Raw genomic sequence first — 20,044 nt, forward strand, 5'->3', positions numbered from 1 at the left:
GGACCCCGGGCGGGCGCGTGATGAGGCGCGGCGGGCGGCCAGCCCCGCGGCGCGTGCGAGCTCACTTGGGTCCGGGCGTTGGCAGTCGCAGGCTGCGGGCCGGAAGACCGGCCGTCTCGGGCCGGGGTGGGGGCGGGGGTCCCCTGCCGCAGCCCGCGCCTCGTGGTTCCCGGAGGGGTCCATCCTCGCGACGTCCGGGAGCCTAGTGACGCGCCAGCCGGCGGGACAGCCGCGCTGCCGCCTCAGTTCCCTTGGCCGCTTTCGCCGCCTCCGGGCGCTCCGAGCGAGTTCCCGGGACTCCCCTGGGGGTCGGGCTCGCGGGCAGCGCTTCCCGCTCTGCCGCGCCGCGGCCGTACACTCGCGCCCCGGCCCGCGCGCCGCCTCCCTCCAGTCACCCCACCCTCAGCCGTCCCCGCCACCTTACTCCACCGCCCTCCCCCGCCGCTCCGCGCACTCCGCGTCGGGGCCTCCAGCTCCTCGCTCCCGCGAACCGCTCACTTGCCAGCCCTTCGCCCCCGGGAAGAAGAAACATTTCCCCGAGCGCACTCCTCAGCCCTCCCCCTCGCCCTCCCCTCCCCCTGCTTTCTTTCCTGGGGGAGGGGGGCTGTCGCCTCGGATTGAAGGCCATTGATTTGTATGTATTTGTCCCAGCCCCGGAGGCTGCCCCAGCCGCCCGCGCCCCAGCCGCCGCTGCCAGTGGAGTTGCCTCCCTGCTTCCCTAGGGTGGTTCGGCTCCACCAAACATGTCGGCTCCACTCGGGCCCCGGGGCCGCCCGGCTCCCACCCCGGCGGCCTCTCAGCCTCCTCCGCAGCCCGAGATGCCGGACCTCAGCCACCTCACGGAAGAGGAGAGGAAAATCATCCAGGCTGTCATGGATCGTCAGAAGAAAGAAGAGGAGAAGGAGCAGTCCGTGCTCAAGTAAGGACCGGGCTCCATCTTCCCGCCTCCCTCCCTGCCCTCCGCCCCCCTCGGCCGCTTCCCCGCGACCGCCCGCGCGCCCGGGATCGCCGCTTTTCCTCCCCGCCGGTGGCGCCGGGGCCACGAGGGCTGCGGCCCGCGGCCGCCAGGGTCGCTTTCTAGTTGTCAGCCGCGGGGGTGTGTGTCGAGGATGGAGGGCGCCGAGGCCGGCTGAGGTGACGGCGGCGAGCTCGGGGAGGCGGCACTTTCGCCGGCGCCCTCCTGCTTTCCCCGCGGGCCACTTCGGCTCCCGGGATAAGGTTGAACCCTGGCTCCTCGCGTCCCATTTCCTTTCCCGCCGCCCCCGCGCGGAGGCAGTGACTGGGGCAAGGAATCCAATATGGCCGTGCACAGGTGCTCCCGGGCCGGACCCGGGTGAAGGCGCCCAGGCCCGGGGTGCGGGCGCCACCCGGGTCGCTCGACCCGCGCCTGCGAGGGCCGGCTCTGTCCCCAGCCCCGGGAGGAGCTGAGCTGCCCACGGTCGCAGCGGACAGGAAGACGGCGGGGCGGGCGAGGGGGCCTAAGCGCGGTCGCGTCTCGGGTGGGTGTGCGGCCGCCGCCATCTTCCAGCCCCTCCCCCTCGGCGGGTGCTAACACCCTGCACTCTGCTGTTCTTCCTGTTTGCAACTAGTAAATCTGTAGGATCCCGAGGAGACTCCAGTTCCTACCATCGTCAGTTGGGGTTGCTCCCTGCCTTGTGAAGTTCTACTATGTTTGCTCCCAGTCTAGCCAGCGGGATTTTGGCCAGGGTGGGAGGCGTGAAAGTAGCACCCAGGCATCGGTTTAGAGGCGTTGTAACTTCAGCACCAGGGAACTGTCCAGAATGAGTTTCACTTTGCTTTGGGATTTCTGTAGCTGAGATTGTTTCTACAGGTTTACTTTTAAATGTTTTATGATTTTTGATATCTCAGTTACTTCGGGAAAGTCATCGTCTATATCCGTATCCCTTTAGTGTTTATCCAAGCCATTTTTTTCACATTTGCTTGAAATGAGTTACTCACTGTAAAAATTAACCTGTGTATGCCTAAAGAGGGGGCAGTTCTTTTGCATGTCAACAAATACACTTTCCCTTAATCTCTAAAGAAACACACAACTAAGAGCGTTGACTTCCTCCGTGAAAAGAAATAACATACTGACCTTCGTCACTCATTTTGAAAACAGGTTGTTGAATTCAGTTTTTTTTTCACAAATGAAAACATACCTTGTCTAGATTTTTTTCGCATTTTTAGTGAAGGTGATTTTACATAATCTGTGGTAACAAAATTATATCAAATAGATATATATCTTAGTAAAATATACAACTTCTCACAAAATAATAAAGGAACCAGAGAACAAATGTATTTCTGACATACTAACTGAAATTAAGAATTGCTTGAATACTAATTTTTAGGTTTGAATATTTACTAGGGAATTTTCTTATTTATGGACATAAGATATTAACAAAAAGTTAAGAAATTTAATCAGCTTAAATTACGGAATAATATAGTTTTAACTAAAGTTTTTAAGCATACTCTAACTTAGCTCAACTTTAATCTATATACCAATATGTGCTAAGATTTTGATCATTGTAATTTATATTCAGATATATAAATTTATACTTAATATAGTTGCTAAAAATCAGTGTTGCCAAAATGATGCTCAAATAAAATATGGCTTTGTTTCTTTGACCCACATATTTAAATGGAAATGGGTTTTTATTTATAGTAAACTAAATCATAGTGTTTATTGGCTAGGTAATTTATGTAGTTTTATTCACAGTTTGAATATATAAACATTTAAGTGAATATTTGAGTGCTGAACTACAAATTGCTCAAAAGGAACAGTGTATTTTATTGAATAGGTGTTATTAAAGGATTTTCCAGGTCAAGTATATGTGTATACATCTCCAGGTAAACCTACATACTTTGCAAATACACATGTTTGTACATTTATTTCACATTATTTAGGCAGACATAGTCTCTAAACATAGCTATATAATATGTGAAATCACATCAATAAGAAATATAGACTCAGATTTAAGTACTTATTCTCATAGTTTTAAATGTTCTATAGAATGCTTTTGACAAGGAAACTGAGAATAAACTTTATGGTAGTATCACAGTAACAAGAGCCACATCATTTGGAAAGTTTTGACCATTTATTAAATAATATGTTCCCAGTCTTGGGTGTTAAATAACAAATGTACTGTGTAGAAAAAATAATACTGATAGTTGTGACTACTCTTTGTCTTGAAAATTTAGGCCCATGTATGAGTTCCTGACTAAACTGTCTATCATTTAATTGAATGCTAGCATCTTTCCTGAGAGGTCATAGGCACAGAGGAGTAAACTAAAACTCAAATTCATATCTGCTACTTTTTAAGTATCACAATAAAATAATTTTGACGTGTGAAGAAATTGAAGACTGGATAAACAATATTTTGTGTGATCTGTGAGTTTCAGTATTCATACTAAATATTATGCAAGGTAAGATGTGTATACTCAAGGGCATCACAAGATGAAAGGCTGGAGTACAAGAGGAACATAGTAAACTTATAGTCCTATCTTCGTTTGAAAAGAAAAGACCAAGTCCCATTAATACTTAGTATGGGTAGCTAATACTAACATGCATATAATTCATGAATAAATGCATACGTTAAATGTTCATGCCTGAAATGTTGTCAGTAAGAAAGATGAGCCATCAAAACAGGTTGAGGCCACCACACTGAATTTTCTGTTAAGAGACTGAGTAATTAGAAATGATTTGTACTTCATTATCAGTGATGTCTTTAAGGCCCAGCTATGCATACATACCGAGGAAGTCTTCTGTCTATCAAGCAATACTATCTTACATGTGAATCTGGTTCTGCATTTTTCTAAGGATTTTATATGCACTAACCCCCTTGTTTATTACTAAGACAAAACAAAACAAAACAGCCCTTACATGAATTCCTTACATGAACTCCTTCCACAGTTTCAGTCCTGAGCCTTGAGGAGTCCCTGGTTATCTTGCTCATGGCATCCTTAACACATAATAGGTACCTAGGAAGTAATGTTGGGCTGAATTACTGTGCAAATGAGATAGTTCACTCATTCTGTGGAAAAAAGAGGAATCATTGTTTTGAAAAGAAAACTAGGGAATGTTGTATTTCCTTTGTCTTTTTTGTTTTTATTTTGGTCTGACTAAAAGTCAAGTAGAAAGGTAAATATGTATTGTGGTTTTATTATGCATGTCTTTTATACTAAGCGCTTTGAACACTTCTTCCTTCCCTTTCTCCCTATTTTATTTTTAAAATCTTCCTCCCTCTTTTTTTCCCTTTCTTTATTTGATAGTGTCTTTCTGTGTAGCCCAGGTTGACCTTAAATGATCCTTCTGCCTCTGCTTTTCCAATCCAAGTGCTAGGCTTACCAGTCATTGTGCTACCACACCTCGCTGTTTATGCTTTTCAGGAGTTGTCTGTTGTCTTTGTTCTCAGCCTGACTTTTCTATTGATGTTAAAAGGACAATGTGCTCCTCAAATAGAATGAAGCACATTCATGGCAGATTAAGTTAACAAGTACATATTGTATACATATATGAGTAGTTATAAATGTTTTATTGTATTTAGTTTAATTCATTTACTTATGTTTGAGACAGGGTAGTCCCTTGTAGCCCTGTCTTGCTTGGAATTTGATACATAGACCAGACTGGCCTAAAACTCCAGATCTACCTGCCCCTGCCACCCAAGTGCTGATATTAAAGGTATGTGCTACTATTCTTGGCTAAATTTTTTATTTTATTTTAGGACAGGGTCTTTCTACATAGCCCTGGCTGTCTTGGAACTGACTTTGTAGACCAGACAGGCCTCAAACTCACACAGATCTGATTGCCTCTGCCTACCGAGTGCTGGTATCATAGGTATGTGTGCCATCACACCTAGCTTAAATTTTTTAATAATGCAATTTTATAAGTGGTTTCTAAAGTTATTTTACAATTTTCTATTTAATAGATAATATATACTTTTGCTACAAAATATGTTTATCAACTTTTCTACCCATGTGCAATTATTGTTACTAGAATATTCATTCTATACACAATATAATTGAGGCACAAATATGTATGCTCGTGAAACTAGGTGTATTTATATATTACTGAACATACATGTATGCATGTTGGCATGCAAACATAAAAGTAAAGTATGTCCTGCATTTTGGGAAATGAATTCCACATTGGGTTAAGTGCCAGTATCTGTCCCATTTGCTGAATGTTTTGAAACTTCTTTAACTAATGGCATACTTTTAGATTCTTTGGTTGTTTCTGGTTTTCACTGGAGATGGTACTTTGATACACCGTTTTTAATGTGGAGACTGTATCTCTGGACTAAATAGAAAGAAATTGTTCTTTTAAAGAGTCAGTAAACTTCAATAAATACTACGAAAATAATTTTTTGTAGAGGAAGTATGTTTAAATCTCGTATACTGAGGAGACTTTCCTACTTCCTTGCCAAATCAGTGTGTGGTAAACTTGGTCAGAGCTTCAGTAATAAAATGCCATCGCAGATTTAACTTGCAGTTTTCTCATTATCAATGACTGTGAGAGCCTTTCCTGTTTGTTTAGGATCACTTGTATTTCCTTTACCGTGGCAATTTTTCTAATATTCATGTCTGCCTGTCTGCCCATTTGTCTATGTGTGTCTCTCTACCATAGCACACCAGAGAAACAGATCATAAAGACGGTTAAATAAAGATAACCATTTCACCATACATTGCCTTTGCCAAAGGTGAAAACCTTCAGTTTTTAAGGATTCAAATGTATTCTAACAGTTGCTTGGCACTTTATAAGAAAGTGTCTAGTGAAATTTTAATATATATTCTGTATTTTAAAGTAGAGGAACAATTTGTAGTGGTTTCCACTTGACAGTACATCTTAGTAAAGGGACAGTTACACTGTGTGAATAGAGAGAGTGGAGGCTAATGAGATGGACCAACTTAGTTGTTACTTGACCCTGACTGATTAAGAAGTGCCTTGATTTAACTTAACTCGTGCTTAAATGATTACGCTCTCTAACTTTTCTCATCTACACCTGGTGAGAACCAGGACTGATAATTATAGACTGAGTTTCCCAGAGTATGTAGTATGTAGTAGTAGTCATTTCTGTTAGCTGATTTTAGACCACACTCTTTAATTTTAATTTTAAGGCTTAAAATATTTTAGTAACTCTTCTAGGTGAATATTTCCTATTTTCTAAAAATTGAGAGACTCGTTTGTTTTTGTCTAGTAGAAAGTTAAACCATTTGGAGGAACTTTCAAATAAGCCTACGATTGTTGTAAGAGGTAAGAGCATAGGATTGAAGAGAAAGAACATGAGGACTTGCAGCCAGCTTTCTTAGCAATATTCATTTTTAGGGAGTCTGAAGACTAAGGGATAACAGTGAAAAGAATACCAAATACTGCTGCCAAGTGGATGCAAGTGACTGCTTTGTGAGGCCACTTTGTGATTAATTTCCATTATAGTATGGAACCCAGTGTGGCCTTATTTGTCTTACTCCTATTATACAGAAGGTCTGACTAGAATAGCGAATTCTGAAGCCTGGTTATTAGAACTTAGAATGCTCATCTTCAAATTGTTACTCAGAAAGCTCAGTCTGTGTATAATCGCATCTTCCTTATCCTTCTGATCTTACCTTCAAACATGTTTAGAGAGCTCTTCTCTGACCGTGGCTTTTAACCAGGTTTCCTTTTAAATTCTTATAGTATTTTCTACTTTTCTCTACTGTCTGTCTACTTTGCTAGATTATAAACTTTTTTTTTTCTTCTTTTTTTCGGAGCTGGGGACTGAACCCAGGGCCTTGCGCTTGCTAGGCAAGCGCTCTACCACTGAGCTAAATCCCCAACCCCAGATTATAAACTTTTATAGAGAAAACATTTTCATTTAGAGAATACTTAAATCTAATAATTAAAAAGCAAATTAAATCTAATAATTAAAAGGAAAAAGATAGCTTTGTAATAGTAAACTTATTTCTGAAATAAAATGTATGGTAAAAATTTATGCCCAATTTACTTGGAGACTAACATATATAATGCAGCTTGTATACTTATTTATTTGCACAATTGCAATTGTTTTAAAATTAAGCTTGGCTATTTTCACTAGAAAATAGAAGATTGTGATTATATATTATTTTAAAATGCAATCAACTTAGGAATTAAGGAATATTTTGATCTCAAAATTACTTTTTAATCATTAATAAGTGTATTTATGTGGCAGAGCAGAATAATAGGGGATAGGCAAATAATCTATAAACGAGATAATAGTTGTATTCCCAAGCCTTTAAAACTGTTAAATAGTTATTTATTTTCTATGCATGAATGTATGACTACTGGTACACATGTGTCACAGTACACATGTAGAGGCCAGAGAACTATTTTTGAGGGTTATTTTTTGCCACCTTATGAGTTTTGGGGAATGAGTTTAGGTCATCAGAGCTTCTTTGTACAAGTATTCTATTTGCTAGAAGTTTCTGTTTGAGCTTGAAGCAAAAAGATCATGAGTTTAAGGCCAGTCTCAATATGCAACCTAAGCTGGCCCTGAACTTAGGATCTTTTTGCTTCAACTTTAGGGATGCTGGGAGTGCTGACATAACAGGTGTTTACCACCATACTTGACTCACACAAACTGCATTGAGTAGAGAATTATTGAGTAGGAATGAACTGTTGCCTTTCACAGGCAAAGAGTCTAAGACTACCAATATTACATGAAGACATAATATAAAGTGCTGTGAAAAAATACAGGAAAGGTATTTTCAGTACATAATAACCATAGCAAAAACCATCCAGACTAATCTTAGAAGTAGTTTGTTGTTTCTGCCGTGTTGTTTCAAAGTACCTGTTTTTTCGTGTTAAGATACCTTGACGTTTCACTCCTAGACTCTAGTTGCTCCCAGACTAGCCACTCTCTGGTGACTCATGGAGTGAAGGGTTTCTGAGTGTTGAGACACTTTTAACAACCCTTAGGGAATTCACTGTAAGAGAAATGATGAACTACAACTGAACTACTGCGTGGTCAGTGTTGGGAAACTGCTGTGCACTGTGCTGCATGAATAAATGAGGAGGAAAAAGCTGAGCCAGTCCTTGGCTGATGACTTCTCTTCTTGTGTCCCAAAGGATGAGTAGATGGTATCCTGGCAAGTGGAGATATTCTAAGCAATGTCCTAGACTCTCAAGTCTCCCTAACTCAAAGACTTCTTGAGTTGTAAAAGATGGGTGCCATGTAGGGCACAGTTAAGATGTGGTTCAGTAGAGCACATGAAGATGAGTTATCAGAGGACACTGGAGAGATGACAAGGGTCAGATCTTAAAAGACCTTGTATGGTATTCTTTGGGTTTGCGTGTTATCATAAATGGTAGCAGGAATGGACTGTAACCATGGGCATAATATAAGCAGACTTTTGCTGGAAAACACTTACAGTGATATATATGACTGACCTAAGTCAGGTGATAAATGAGGAAAACATAAAATTAGATCATAGAAAGTCAAAGGAAAGTTTTGAAAAAATTAGAAGCCAAAATTTCTAGGATTTGGTAACTGAAGAGTCAGATAAGCCTCTTCTGCCACTTTACTTGTTCAATTGACTGCTCTATGTATCTGCTTATCTCACTGACAGCTAGCTCTCTAAACTCATTAGTCTGAGGACTAGTGTTCTCCTGAAGGAGCAGTTGTGGACTAACTTATTGGTTTGCTTTTCTAAGGTTCATCAAATGCATATATATGAGTTAGAGAAGTAACTCTGTAACTTGTAATGTCCGTGGAGTGGAAAATAGAGATGCAGTAGAAATGATTCCAAGTGAGAAAGAAGAAAAGAGCTAAGGGGGAAAAGTGACGAGAGGTCAGCCAGGGCTCTGTGAATCCATTTGTAATCAGAAAGAACCCTGTGATATTTTGGTTTTTAAAATGTCTCTGTTTGTGAGACACTTTGTGAGATACTTGTGCTCTGCAATCTTTTTTTCCTTTTCTGTTTTTCTTTTCTTATTCTCCTTTCCCCTCCCCTCCTCTCCCCTCCTCTCCCCTCCCCTCCCCTCCTCTCCCCTCCCCTCCTCTCCTCTCCTTTTTCTTTGGGACAGGTGTCTCTGTGTAACCCTGGCTGTGCTGGAGCTGACTCTGTAGACCAGGCTGGCCTTGAGCTCAGAGGACCATCTGCCTCTGCCTCCCTAGTACTGGGATAAAGGTGTGCACCACCAAGTGTGGCTGCTGTGTGATTTTTCAAAACTCCTGGTCTTTCTTTTATGTTAAAGATTTCTTGCTCTCATTGATAAGGTAGTCTCAGGAGTTTCTCACTGTGTCATTGGCTCAATTCTTGGGCATTTTAAATATGTTAGAATAAATTCCTGTATTTGTACATTACTTCTGGGAGAATTTTGAAAATATGAATGCATTCTAGAAAAATACAGGGAGGGAATTATTTATGAAAGTGAAATGTTGACGTTAATGAAGATTATTTCTCTTCTTTCTAAATTACTGAATTTCTGAGAATTATAGAATATTATTATGAAAGGAAGAAGGAGCTTATCAGATTTTATGGTTGTACATTTCAGAGATAGGGTCAGAAGTTGTCAAAGGCGCGCTGGAGAGATGGCTTAGCTGGTAGAAGCCCTTGCTGTCCCTGCAGAGGACTCAGGTTTCATTCTCAGCACCTACACAGTACATGCCTGTTACTTTAGTTACAGGACACATGGCACCCTCTTCTCACCTGTACTTAAAAGTATTCAAATAGACACTTACACGTCTTTAAAAATTACTTTTTAAAAAGTGAGGCAGTTTAGTCCTAGGTGTAATAAGATAGTTCCCTTACTTTATCTGTAATACTGTTACCTAAGAAATTGAAGTTACATAGTATAATAAATGGACAAACTGGCTAAAAGTTATCAACTTTTATATAGTTTATATTTTATAATTTTTTTAGTTAAGTTTTTTTTTTTTCCGGAGCTGGGGACCGAACCCAGGGCCTTGTGCATGCTAGGCAAGCGCTCTACCACTGAGCTAAATCCCCAACCCCTTATAATTTTTTTATATGTATGTTATATAAATATTTAAGGCATTATTTACAGTTTCTATGTAACACAGTGCTACCTAAAAGCATTAAAAGGTACTTAGAGTTAATAACTTTTACATGTTTATACATCATAGACATTTCATATTTTTATGTAACACAGTATGGTCGGTTCTTAAACAAAGCCGCACACACTCCCTTTAGGCATGGGAAGCCTTCATCATTTTCCCCTCCCGCTAAGCTTATACTTACCTGGCAGGGAAAACCCGATTGGCAGTTTCTTGTACTCTGTAAGGCTTCTGGGATTTAGGACTGAGAAAAACAATCCAGTCCGATGGCAGAGCACTCAGTATCATTGGCACTTTGGTATTACTCGTTTGACAGATGGAGATGATGCTCTTGTCCCTCTTATTTTGTGGGCATATGAGAAGTCTGTTCTACTTTTTCTAATAGTTTGTTTCCCAGGGACATAGAGGAAAAGCCTGACTGTTTTATCAGATTCAATCTCTGTTTTACTCAAAAGCTGTCTTTAGCCTGAAAGACTTCATTAATGCCTTTCCTGCCCAAACTGAGTTTTGTTAAGAAGTTGATGAGGTCTTCATGTTCACGGAGGCCTGTATTTTCTTTCAGAAAGTTACTGCTGTATAGCATGGCTCCTGGCTCTGGCCTACCTTGGTGAGCTCCCTGGCCTCTGGTTAGATTCACTGACACTGAGTTTTGGTGGATGTTCTCATTAGCTTTCAATAAGTAAGAAATTGGCTTTGGGTGTGGTGTTGCAATTTGGGGGTTGTGACTACTATTTTGAGTAACATCACCTTTGTTTTGTTGCCATGTCTGCTTTAATTTTTCTATATTTGTCTAATATAAATTTTCTCAAAAATTTTGTTTTGTTTTTGTTTTCTTGAGGCAAGGTTTCATTGTAACCCTGGCCAGCCTGGAATTAATTTTGAAGACCAGCCTGGCTTTGCGAGGGTAACCTTGAACTTCTGATCTTCATACTTCTACTTCATGAGTTCTAGGTAGGCGCCCTTGCACCTGGTGTGTACAGTGTCAGCGATCAAACTCAGAGCTTTTGCACGCTAGTTCGGAACTTTTAACAATGAGTGTCATCGCTGCTCTCATGATGCCAAGTTGTTTTCTTTTCCTGTAGGCTGATAGCTTTTCCCTGAGTGTCCGGTATACGCTGAGTCTTAACTCACCCATAGAATTATTGAACAGAGTTTAGAAGGAAGGACTGGTCTGTCTGTTTACCTCGTAGCAACTGAGCCATCCCTGCCTTTGTTTGGCTTGGGATAATCATAATAATTTGAGTGGCTTATAACCAACAGAAATATATGAAAATAACTACATTTCAGTTTATTTTTCTCAGATTTTTGCACTGTAGAAGATTCAAAATAAAGGCATGATATATTTCTTGTTTGCCCAGTCTTACTTTCTGGTTGTATGTGTGTGGCATTCTTGATATAATTGCACATGGCTTAAGGGCAAAGGAGCTCTCTAATGCCTTTTCTTTTTCTTTTCCAAATGGGGGCACTGATCTTGGTGATGGTTCTCCGCCTTCTATTGTCAATGTGAACTATTGGCAGATTAGAGTGACAGAAGAGAATGAGGCCATACTATTTGTTGACAGTCTTTTCGCATACCACACACTCTCAGGGAAGCTTTGCCTTCAGTTCATAGGTGGCCTGTTCATATCCCCCCACCCTGTTTTGTTCTGGAGATTGCTTTCCAGTACTGCTAGTCCAGGTTTACCTTCACCCCTTGTTGGTTTCCTTAATCCCTGCCCTCATCTCTGAAATCCACCTCACTATACAACTCTTAGTTCATTATAGCATTTATTTCCTTTTGAGACTTGGACTGATATCTCATTATTTACTAACAAAGTAATGAATGAATTGATTATAATATTAACTACGAAGAATCTATAATCTCTCCCCACTCCCTGATAGGGTTTCTCTGTGTAGCCTTGGGTGTCCGGGAACTCACTCTGTAGATCAGGCTGGCCTTAAACTTACAGAGACCCATCTGCTTCTGCCTTCTGCGTGCTGGGATTAAAGGTGTGGCCACCACTGCCTGACTAGTTATTATATTCTTAATTCTGTTATGTACATACTATTACTCTTTGACTGATGACCTGCTGTGTGTGCAGGTCTATTGCTATGATGAGAACCTTTTGATAATTTTGCCCATTACGGAGTCTCCCTTTTAAGTTACCTAGCATTTTGTATATAGTTTATGTTTCTGATATCCAATAGTAGTTACTATTCTTTGTTTTCCTTAGAGCACTCAGTTGATTTTAATTTGTGGACCAAATTTTAATCTTTTCAACTAAATGATTAATTGATTTTTATGGTCATGGAAGTACCAGGCACTTAGCTTAATATTTTAGACATAAGACTTGGTGGTCCTAGAAGAATCTTCTTGTTTTCCTTCCCTTGTATCAGCCACAAATATAACTGATACATGGGCACTAAGATCAGCGCTCAGGTCCTCATGATTATAGAGCAAGTGCTCTTAATTACTGAACCAACTCACCATTCCATATATATAGCTTTTTACAATTGAAATATATTCTTCTCCCCTCACATTGCCATTTCTTCTTATAAAAACAGTAATGCTTGGACTCTAGAATAAGACAGCCAGGGTCTAACTCCCATTGGTACTTGTTTACTTCAACAAGTATTTGTAAAATGGGGATGACAATATGCACCTCAGAAGCTATTTTGAAAATTCAGTTTATATTTGCAAAGCTCTTAAAATATTGTCTAAATGTCATACACACTATGTTTTTAAGTAAATTAGTTATGAAGAAAACAAAACATTGACAACTATGGAAAATGTTATCAGCAAATACTTTCAACAACTATTTGGAGGATAGTGTTACATTTGTTGCTTAAGTCCTAGATCTTCCAAAGTTACTTAGTACTTCTTCTCCAGTGGCTTGAAAGAACCCAGATTTATTATTATACAGTTTTACAGGTCAGATAGCTCACATAGCCTTATTGCGTTAAAAGTCAAGATGAAGGCACAAGTGTATTTCCTCTGGAAGTTCTATTTGCTTGTTCATTTCAATTGCTCGAAGCGAACAGGTGGTTGTATGTATATGTGTGTGTGTGTGTGTGTGTGTGTGTGTGTGTGTGCGCGCATATGCTTTTGTCTTTTGTTAATAGATCAAAGATTTTCATTTTCTCTAGAGAATATTACTTTTTAGAGGTCTCCTGAATGTAGCCCTCTGTTTTAGAACTGACAGTGGGGCTGTATCCTTTTCCAGATGTTGTGACTCTCACACTTCTTTTTTTTTTTTTTCCGGAGCTGGGGACCCAACCCAGGGCCTTGCGCTTCCTAGGCAAGCACTCTACCACTGAGCTAAATCCCCAACCCCCTCACATTTCTTTTATTGTCTCATCTCTTTCTGCTTTTTCTAGTCCAAGGAGCATTGCGATTTATTGTGCTTGACTATATCAGATATTCCAGACTATTATCTTCCTCTTTTAATTACAACTTTAAGTTTCCTTTGGCACAGAAGGAGACATGTTCATGTATCCCTGGGATCAGGACAGAGCAGCTTTTATCGGGTGGGAGTCATTCTCTTTATTTCTCTATTGAGCATCAACAGAAATAAATTTGAATACCCACACATGGATATGTGTGTATATATATAAATTTATTTTTATTTTATATGTGTGAATATTTTGCCTGCATGTGTATATGTGTACTCTAGTTGTGCCCTGGTGTCTATGAAAGACAGAAGAGGCCTGTACTGGCTGTTTTTGTGTCAACTTGACACAAGCTGGAGTTGTCACAGAGAAAGGAGCCTCCCTTGAGGAAATGTCTCCATGAGATCCAACTGGAAGACATCTTCTCAGTGATCAAGTGGGGAGGACCCACTGTTGGTGGTGCCATCCCTGGGCTGTTAGTCCTAGGTTCTATAAGTAAGCAGGCTGAGCACGCCATAAGCAATCCAATCAGCACCCTCCATGGCCTCCGCATGAGTTTCTGCCTCCAGGTTCCTGCCCTGCTTAAGTTACTGTCCTGATTTCTTTGATGAACTGTAATGTTTCCTCCCAAACTTGCTTTTTGGTCATGGTGTTTCATGTAGCAATAGAAATCCCAACTAAGACAGAGATTTTTGAAGTGGTGTTCTACAGTGCACTTTGTTCTTGGGTTTATTATAGTATGTCATTCTCAAATTAATGCCAGTATGATTTTTACTTTTTATTTACTTAGGAGTTTCTTTCTGAGTTAGAATGTTAGTTAACACCTGATCTACATAGTGAGTTTTAAGCCAACACTACATATTGAGCAAGGGCTACATAGTGAGACAGTCTCCCCATCAAAAATGTTAGTTTAAGTTGAGGTGGGATTGAAGATAAACAGTATGAATTGTTGGGTGTTAAAAGTGTAAAGATGAAATACTCTTCCTAAATAGCTATTGTAGTTAATAATTGTATTTTTAAAGAGTGTGGGGACATTTCACTTATGACTAAAGCATTAGAGTCATTGAAATATTACCAGATAAGGTATTTTCATTGTATGAAGGCTACCTTGCATATTTTATATTGCAAATTAAGTAAAGATTTGTGTAACCATTACTGTTCTTATAGCTGTGAGCAAACACCTATTGCAGCTTAAGAGGAGAAAGATTACATTTACTTATAGTTTCTGAGGGTCACAGTCGACAGATAGGCAAAGCTTCTTGTCTTGATCGGTGGTGACAGCAGCACTTGGTGTTGGTCCTTCACATGGCAGAGAGCAGGAAGTAGAGAAAACAGATGCACCAGAGCCTGAAGAATGAAAGTATACCTTTCAAATGCCTGTCCACAGCCTACAATAGAGCCACAAGGCGGGAAACAAGGGACTGCATAATTTGTGAGGAGTTAGTTATCCTTTTCTTACAATGAAGTATATCTTTTTGTATTATTTTTGTTCTTTTGAATTATTAGCAAAGACTGTGTTAAATGAAAAAATGTAGTTGTGTGAGTTCAGCTTCATGGTGTATTTAAAGTATGATCAGATCATGTGACAGTCATGGATATTAGAAGTAGCTGTGAAATGAAGCAGAACAAATACTAACATACTTTCATATTACAGTTTACTGTATCGTATGTTAGCATAGACCGAGTTTTGGAGTCCAGCTAGAATATGAAAGCTACAATAGTACTTTGAGCAGAAACACATTAATATAGAAGATTATCAGCCTGAGGCAGAGTACCCAGGAATTGGGGAAAAAAAAAAAAAGGAAGAAGCTCCTCCCTTAATATCTGAGGCTGAGATTCAGCTCACTGTGGAGGCGTGGCTGTGGCCCACTTTGCTGTCTGGTGCTTGCCAACCAATGGCAAACAGTCGTCTGTTTTTATGAACGGAAGTCACTTGTGGGGGTGCTGTTGGACTTGGTGGATGGGCTGCCTGTGGTGCTCAGGAACGCTTTCGGAAGTTTATTGGAATGTCAGTCAGCTTTACTGAGAACTTGCTGGTGGGAGTGCCTTCAGAATCGGCTGGAAAGATGGTCTGTGGGGTGCTGGTGAAGCATACAAATAGGTCTAATACTAACTGGGTATTCATAAGCTCCAGGTAGCCAATGTAAACAAAAGCAACTAAGCACTGAGACGGTTCTTCTTTTAATGTCTTCATGGCTCCCTCTACTGCCAAAGCTTGGCCTTGCACCGAGGGGAAAGAAATACAAAGCAGAGGAGCAGAGGAGCAGAGAGGCAGTGACTTTTTAATAGTGACCGTCACAGACTATGCTGTCCTGTGTAAAACAGCATTGATTTATTTTTCATTCTATATGATTCTTTCTTTGGGATATGGTGTGTGTGTGTGTGTATGTGTGAGAGTGTATGTGTGAGTGTGTGTGTGAGTGTATGTGTGAGAGTGTGTGTGTGTGAGAGAGTGTGTATGAGTGTGTGTATGTGTGACTGTGTGTGTATGTGTGACAGTGTGTGTGTGAGAGAGTGTGTATGAGTGTGTGTATGTGTGACAGAGTGTGTGTGTGAGAGAGTGTGTGTATGTGTGAGAGTGTGTGTGTATGTGTGACTGTGTGTGAGTGTGTGTGTGAGAGTGTGTGTGAGTGTTGTGAGAGTGTGTGTGTGAGTGTTGTGAGAGTGTGTGTGTGAGTGTATGAGTGTGAGTGTGTGTGTGAGTGTGTGTGTGTCTATTCTGTGCCATTACCATCCCCAGCATAGGCTATCATGTATGCACACACTCTCTGTCATGATCTGCACAGAACAAAAGAGAACTGTGTTGACTTGAAAGTTGTCTTTTAAAGTTTCCTCTCAGAAGTACATGCATAACTTCTACTTACTTTTTGTAAAAGCATGTTTTATAATCATGCCTAGGTTGGGGTAGAAAGAATCTCATCATGTGGAAGGAGAACAAGAAATAGATCCTGGGCCGATAGGATCGACACTGTAAAGTTTGGCAATATCTAGGACACTTACTTATAATTTGCCCTTAAAAATCTTGTCTGGTTTTGAAGTTTTAACAATTTTAGCAAAAATTGTTATTGACATAAAAATGGTACGCTTAACTTATTAAACTGATTGCAGTAAGTGTAGCCAGTGAGGGTAAGAACAAATTTAAGGAGCAGAAAAAGTTTTTGAAGGTTATATTCAAATCAAACTTAGTTTAAAATTTTGTATTAACTTTAGCTTACCCAAGAAATCTTTTAATATGAAATCTTTTAATCTTCGTGTGTGTATATAATGTGTGTGCATGTTTCTGCATGTGTGCATGGGTGTGCCATGCGTTCATGTGGAGGTCAAGGGCAGCATCCAGTGTTCATCTGCTTCTTCCACCTTGAGACAGGGTCTTAGTTTTTAGAAAGCTTTGTAAGACAGGCTAGCTGTTTCTCAAGCATCCGGAAATTCTCCTGTCCCCATCTTTCATTTTGATTTTGGAGCACTGGATTACACTTGTTGTGGCCTACTCTGTCTGGCTTTCTGTGGATTCTGGCATCTGGACTCATGTCCTCATGTTTGTATGGTGAGCACTGGACTCAGTGAGCTACTGGGCATCTTCCCAGCCCTGGGAAATGAAATCTTTCCATACTGAAGAAGGTGTTTTCATTTGTGGCCAGTCTTGGGCAGAAGATAGAGAAATAAGAATTAGATGCTTCCACTAGAGTTTCAGCGCTGTCATTATATATCATTTTGTCTTGAAAAAATTAAATAAGCTCTGCAAAATCTACAAAATGATAAAAAAGAAAAGCCATGATCTCAAAAGTAAAATCTTGATGCCTAGGTCCTCTAGGATTCATGTAATTTTGACCTTAGAAATGCAAAGGTGCACAGACCTTGGGCATGTGGCTGTCAGTAGACAGGACAGCAACCTCCAGTCAAACACATTAATTTTTCTGAATGTTTTCATGAATATTTACATGTGAATCATGGATTTTTCTCAAAAGAGAGTTTTGCTTTGTTTCTCAGAGAGTCTGTATCTTGGTATTATAGTAAGGAAATTACAGGATTAAAGTGACACTATCCAGATGAAAGTGCCCATAGACTGAGTTATTGTAATGTTAGCAATTATAGCCGTGATGACTAGTGATGTTATTGTCAATTCTAGTCACTTGAGATAATATTTAAAGGGAAGAAGTAACATTCTTGTTTTGGTTTTGTATGCACATTTTATAGGACAAATATTGTGGTCTTTATTGATATCAGATTACATCTGCAGTATATGATCATTTAATCCTTTTTCTTAAAGAATCTCCATGCATCATTTAACTGAAATTCCCACTTCAGAACTATGAAACACTCAAAATAGTAAGTAGTTGTATCTTAGGAGTGGGTGCATGATTAGTACTATTATACATTCATAAGAAATTACTTATCACATATTGTGGACAATATTATAATTTATTACATATTACTATGGCATTAAGGCTTGATTTTCTCGTAGTCCTCTATATGTAAAGGCTAAAGAAAGGATACAGATCTTAGCATAAATAAGCTCTTTTTCCCTTCCATAAATAGTTATGCTTCTTTAGGTTATGTCATGGTATACATAGGAAAAAAGGATGGATTTATAGTTTTACTCAGTAATATGGACTAGGTAAAAATCACATTTCCATATTACAGCTATGAGCAAAAATATGCAGAGTATTATAGAAGATAGTAAATATTAAATTATAATATTCTGTTTCGAGACAGGTTTCTCTGGGCACCTGTGGCTATCCTGAGTTCACTCTGGAGACCAGGATGGCCTTGAAATCAGAGATCTGCCTGCCTCTATCTCCCAAATGCTGGCATTAAAGGCATGCGCCATCTCTGCCCTACAACATTTTTAATAAAATATTTACAATTTCTAAAATTAGATGCTAAGTTGAGTTCTAAGAGTATACGTTTAGTCTTGTTTATCTGTTTTTTGAAGCAAATGCATGTATTTCCAAGAATTGTTTATGATGGCCTTGTCAGGTTTTTCTCGTTGTCCACCACTGATAAGGAAGTGCATGCCAGCAGTTTGTGAAACCTGGAGGGAGTGGAAACTCTTCTTGTTGTGTTAGGATTTTGATTATTTATCTTCAATTTTACTTCAAAGGTAGTAATAGTCTTTGACTTAGGGTTTTATTTTTTATTTATTTTTAGGTATGTCTTAATACCAGGTGTTGCTGCTGCTGTTGAAGATAGTGATTACTAATATGTTAGAAGACATGCAGATAAAATTAAAAATACTTGGTAGGGATATGTACAGTAGCCCAGTTGTGACCAAGCAACAATTAGTTTCTGTGGAATGATGCAGGTGTATGGCTGGGGAGAGGTTTCCATGGCGCCAGTTTACCAATCACTGTGCATTCCCGCCTTTTAAAAACAAAAACCATTTTCCTTGTACATGGTTAAATAGCTTCTAAAATATTTTCAGAGTACATACAGTGTTGAAAGCAAAGACAGCATTTTAGGGTTTGTTATTTATTCATATTTTTTAAACAAATGTATTTTGAATACCTGCTATAAAGTAGCCCTGAGCTAGTTGGAGAAACTGGAATTGATACCGTTTCCATGCTAGAAGTGTTTACAGTCTAATAGGAAAGAGTGAGATAAACCAGCGGTGAAAGCAGGTGCGGTGGGCACACGCGTGATCCTAGCACTTAGGAGGCAGAGGCAGAAGGGAGGCCTCTGGTTCGAGGATAGTTTGGATATATAGAGAAACTGCTGCACAGACAGTGAAATACAGAATAACTGCTTTAAAATAGCCGTGCTGAGCTGACACGGGGAGAAGGCTGAGCATATGAACATTGAATATTTACAGAAGACTTTACAACCAAAGATAACATTCAGGCTTGCCTTATGGGAAAATATTCAATATGTGTGGAATAGGGGCATTTTAAGCATGTCCCAAAAGATGGACTGTGAAAAAAATATACTGTCTTCTGGGGATTGGCCAGTGTTCTTTTGGGATTGGCCAGTGTTCTCTATTACCAGAAAGAGGAATGCAAAGAAGGGATGGAGTGGTAGGAGAGGAAGCTGATGTGCAGGGTCAATTGCAATTATTCCTACATGCAGGACTGCAAGTCAACTGGTCAACACTGGTACAGACATACTAATTTTGAAAATATTGACTCACTTCCATGCAGATGGATAAGTATTACTGAGGGAATAGACTAATGCTGCTGCTCAGAATAGTCTGTAGAGATGGGCTGTGGAATTTGTAAGCTGCTCCGTGTGGATTAGCTTGCTCCCTGGAAGGCACATAGTATGCGGAGTTCAGAGTGCCCGCTATTGGAAACAGCAGACTAGGCTGCAGACCAGGTGGGCGGGGTTTCTAACTCATGTCTCAAGGAGTTTCTGGCACTATAGGAAACATTAGCATCTATATGACCATTATACGTAAGCTTGCCTAGTGCCTTTCAGTGACGGGATTGCTAGGTACCAGAAACTTCATTACTCATCATTTTGATGAGGAAGAGATCAGGAAAACCTGGCACAGTTTTAAAGACCAAAACATGGCACTCTAAAAGAGGTTAATCCAATGCTTTCTAAAATGGTTTATGAATTATTAGAGTGATTATATAAATAATTTGGACTGTAACTCTTGCTATGTGGTAAACACAACCATCTATACGTAGTTTATTTGGGAAAAAGATTTA

The 20,044-nt window shown here is 40.1% G+C and overlaps 1 protein-coding gene across 46 annotated transcripts in view; it reads left to right on the plus strand.

Moving 5' to 3' along the window:
* The first annotated feature begins 450 nt into the window (after positions 1–450).
* Rims2 (regulating synaptic membrane exocytosis 2) overlaps positions 451–20,044 on the plus strand; it is a 520,587-nt gene continuing 500,993 nt past the window's right edge. For 45 of the 46 annotated variants that reach the window (XM_087555439.1, XM_087555408.1, XM_087555415.1 and 42 more), the window contains exon 1: positions 451–919. In XM_087555439.1, coding sequence (XP_087411565.1) covers positions 744–919 — 176 coding nt within the window. In that variant the 5' untranslated portion in view covers positions 451–743. 46 annotated transcript variants of the gene reach the window in all.

Source organism: Rattus norvegicus, chromosome 7 (genome assembly GCF_021556685.1).
Source record: "Rattus norvegicus strain SHRSP/BbbUtx chromosome 7, alternate assembly SHRSP_T2T, whole genome shotgun sequence".
NCBI lineage: Eukaryota > Metazoa > Chordata > Mammalia > Rodentia > Muridae > Rattus > Rattus norvegicus.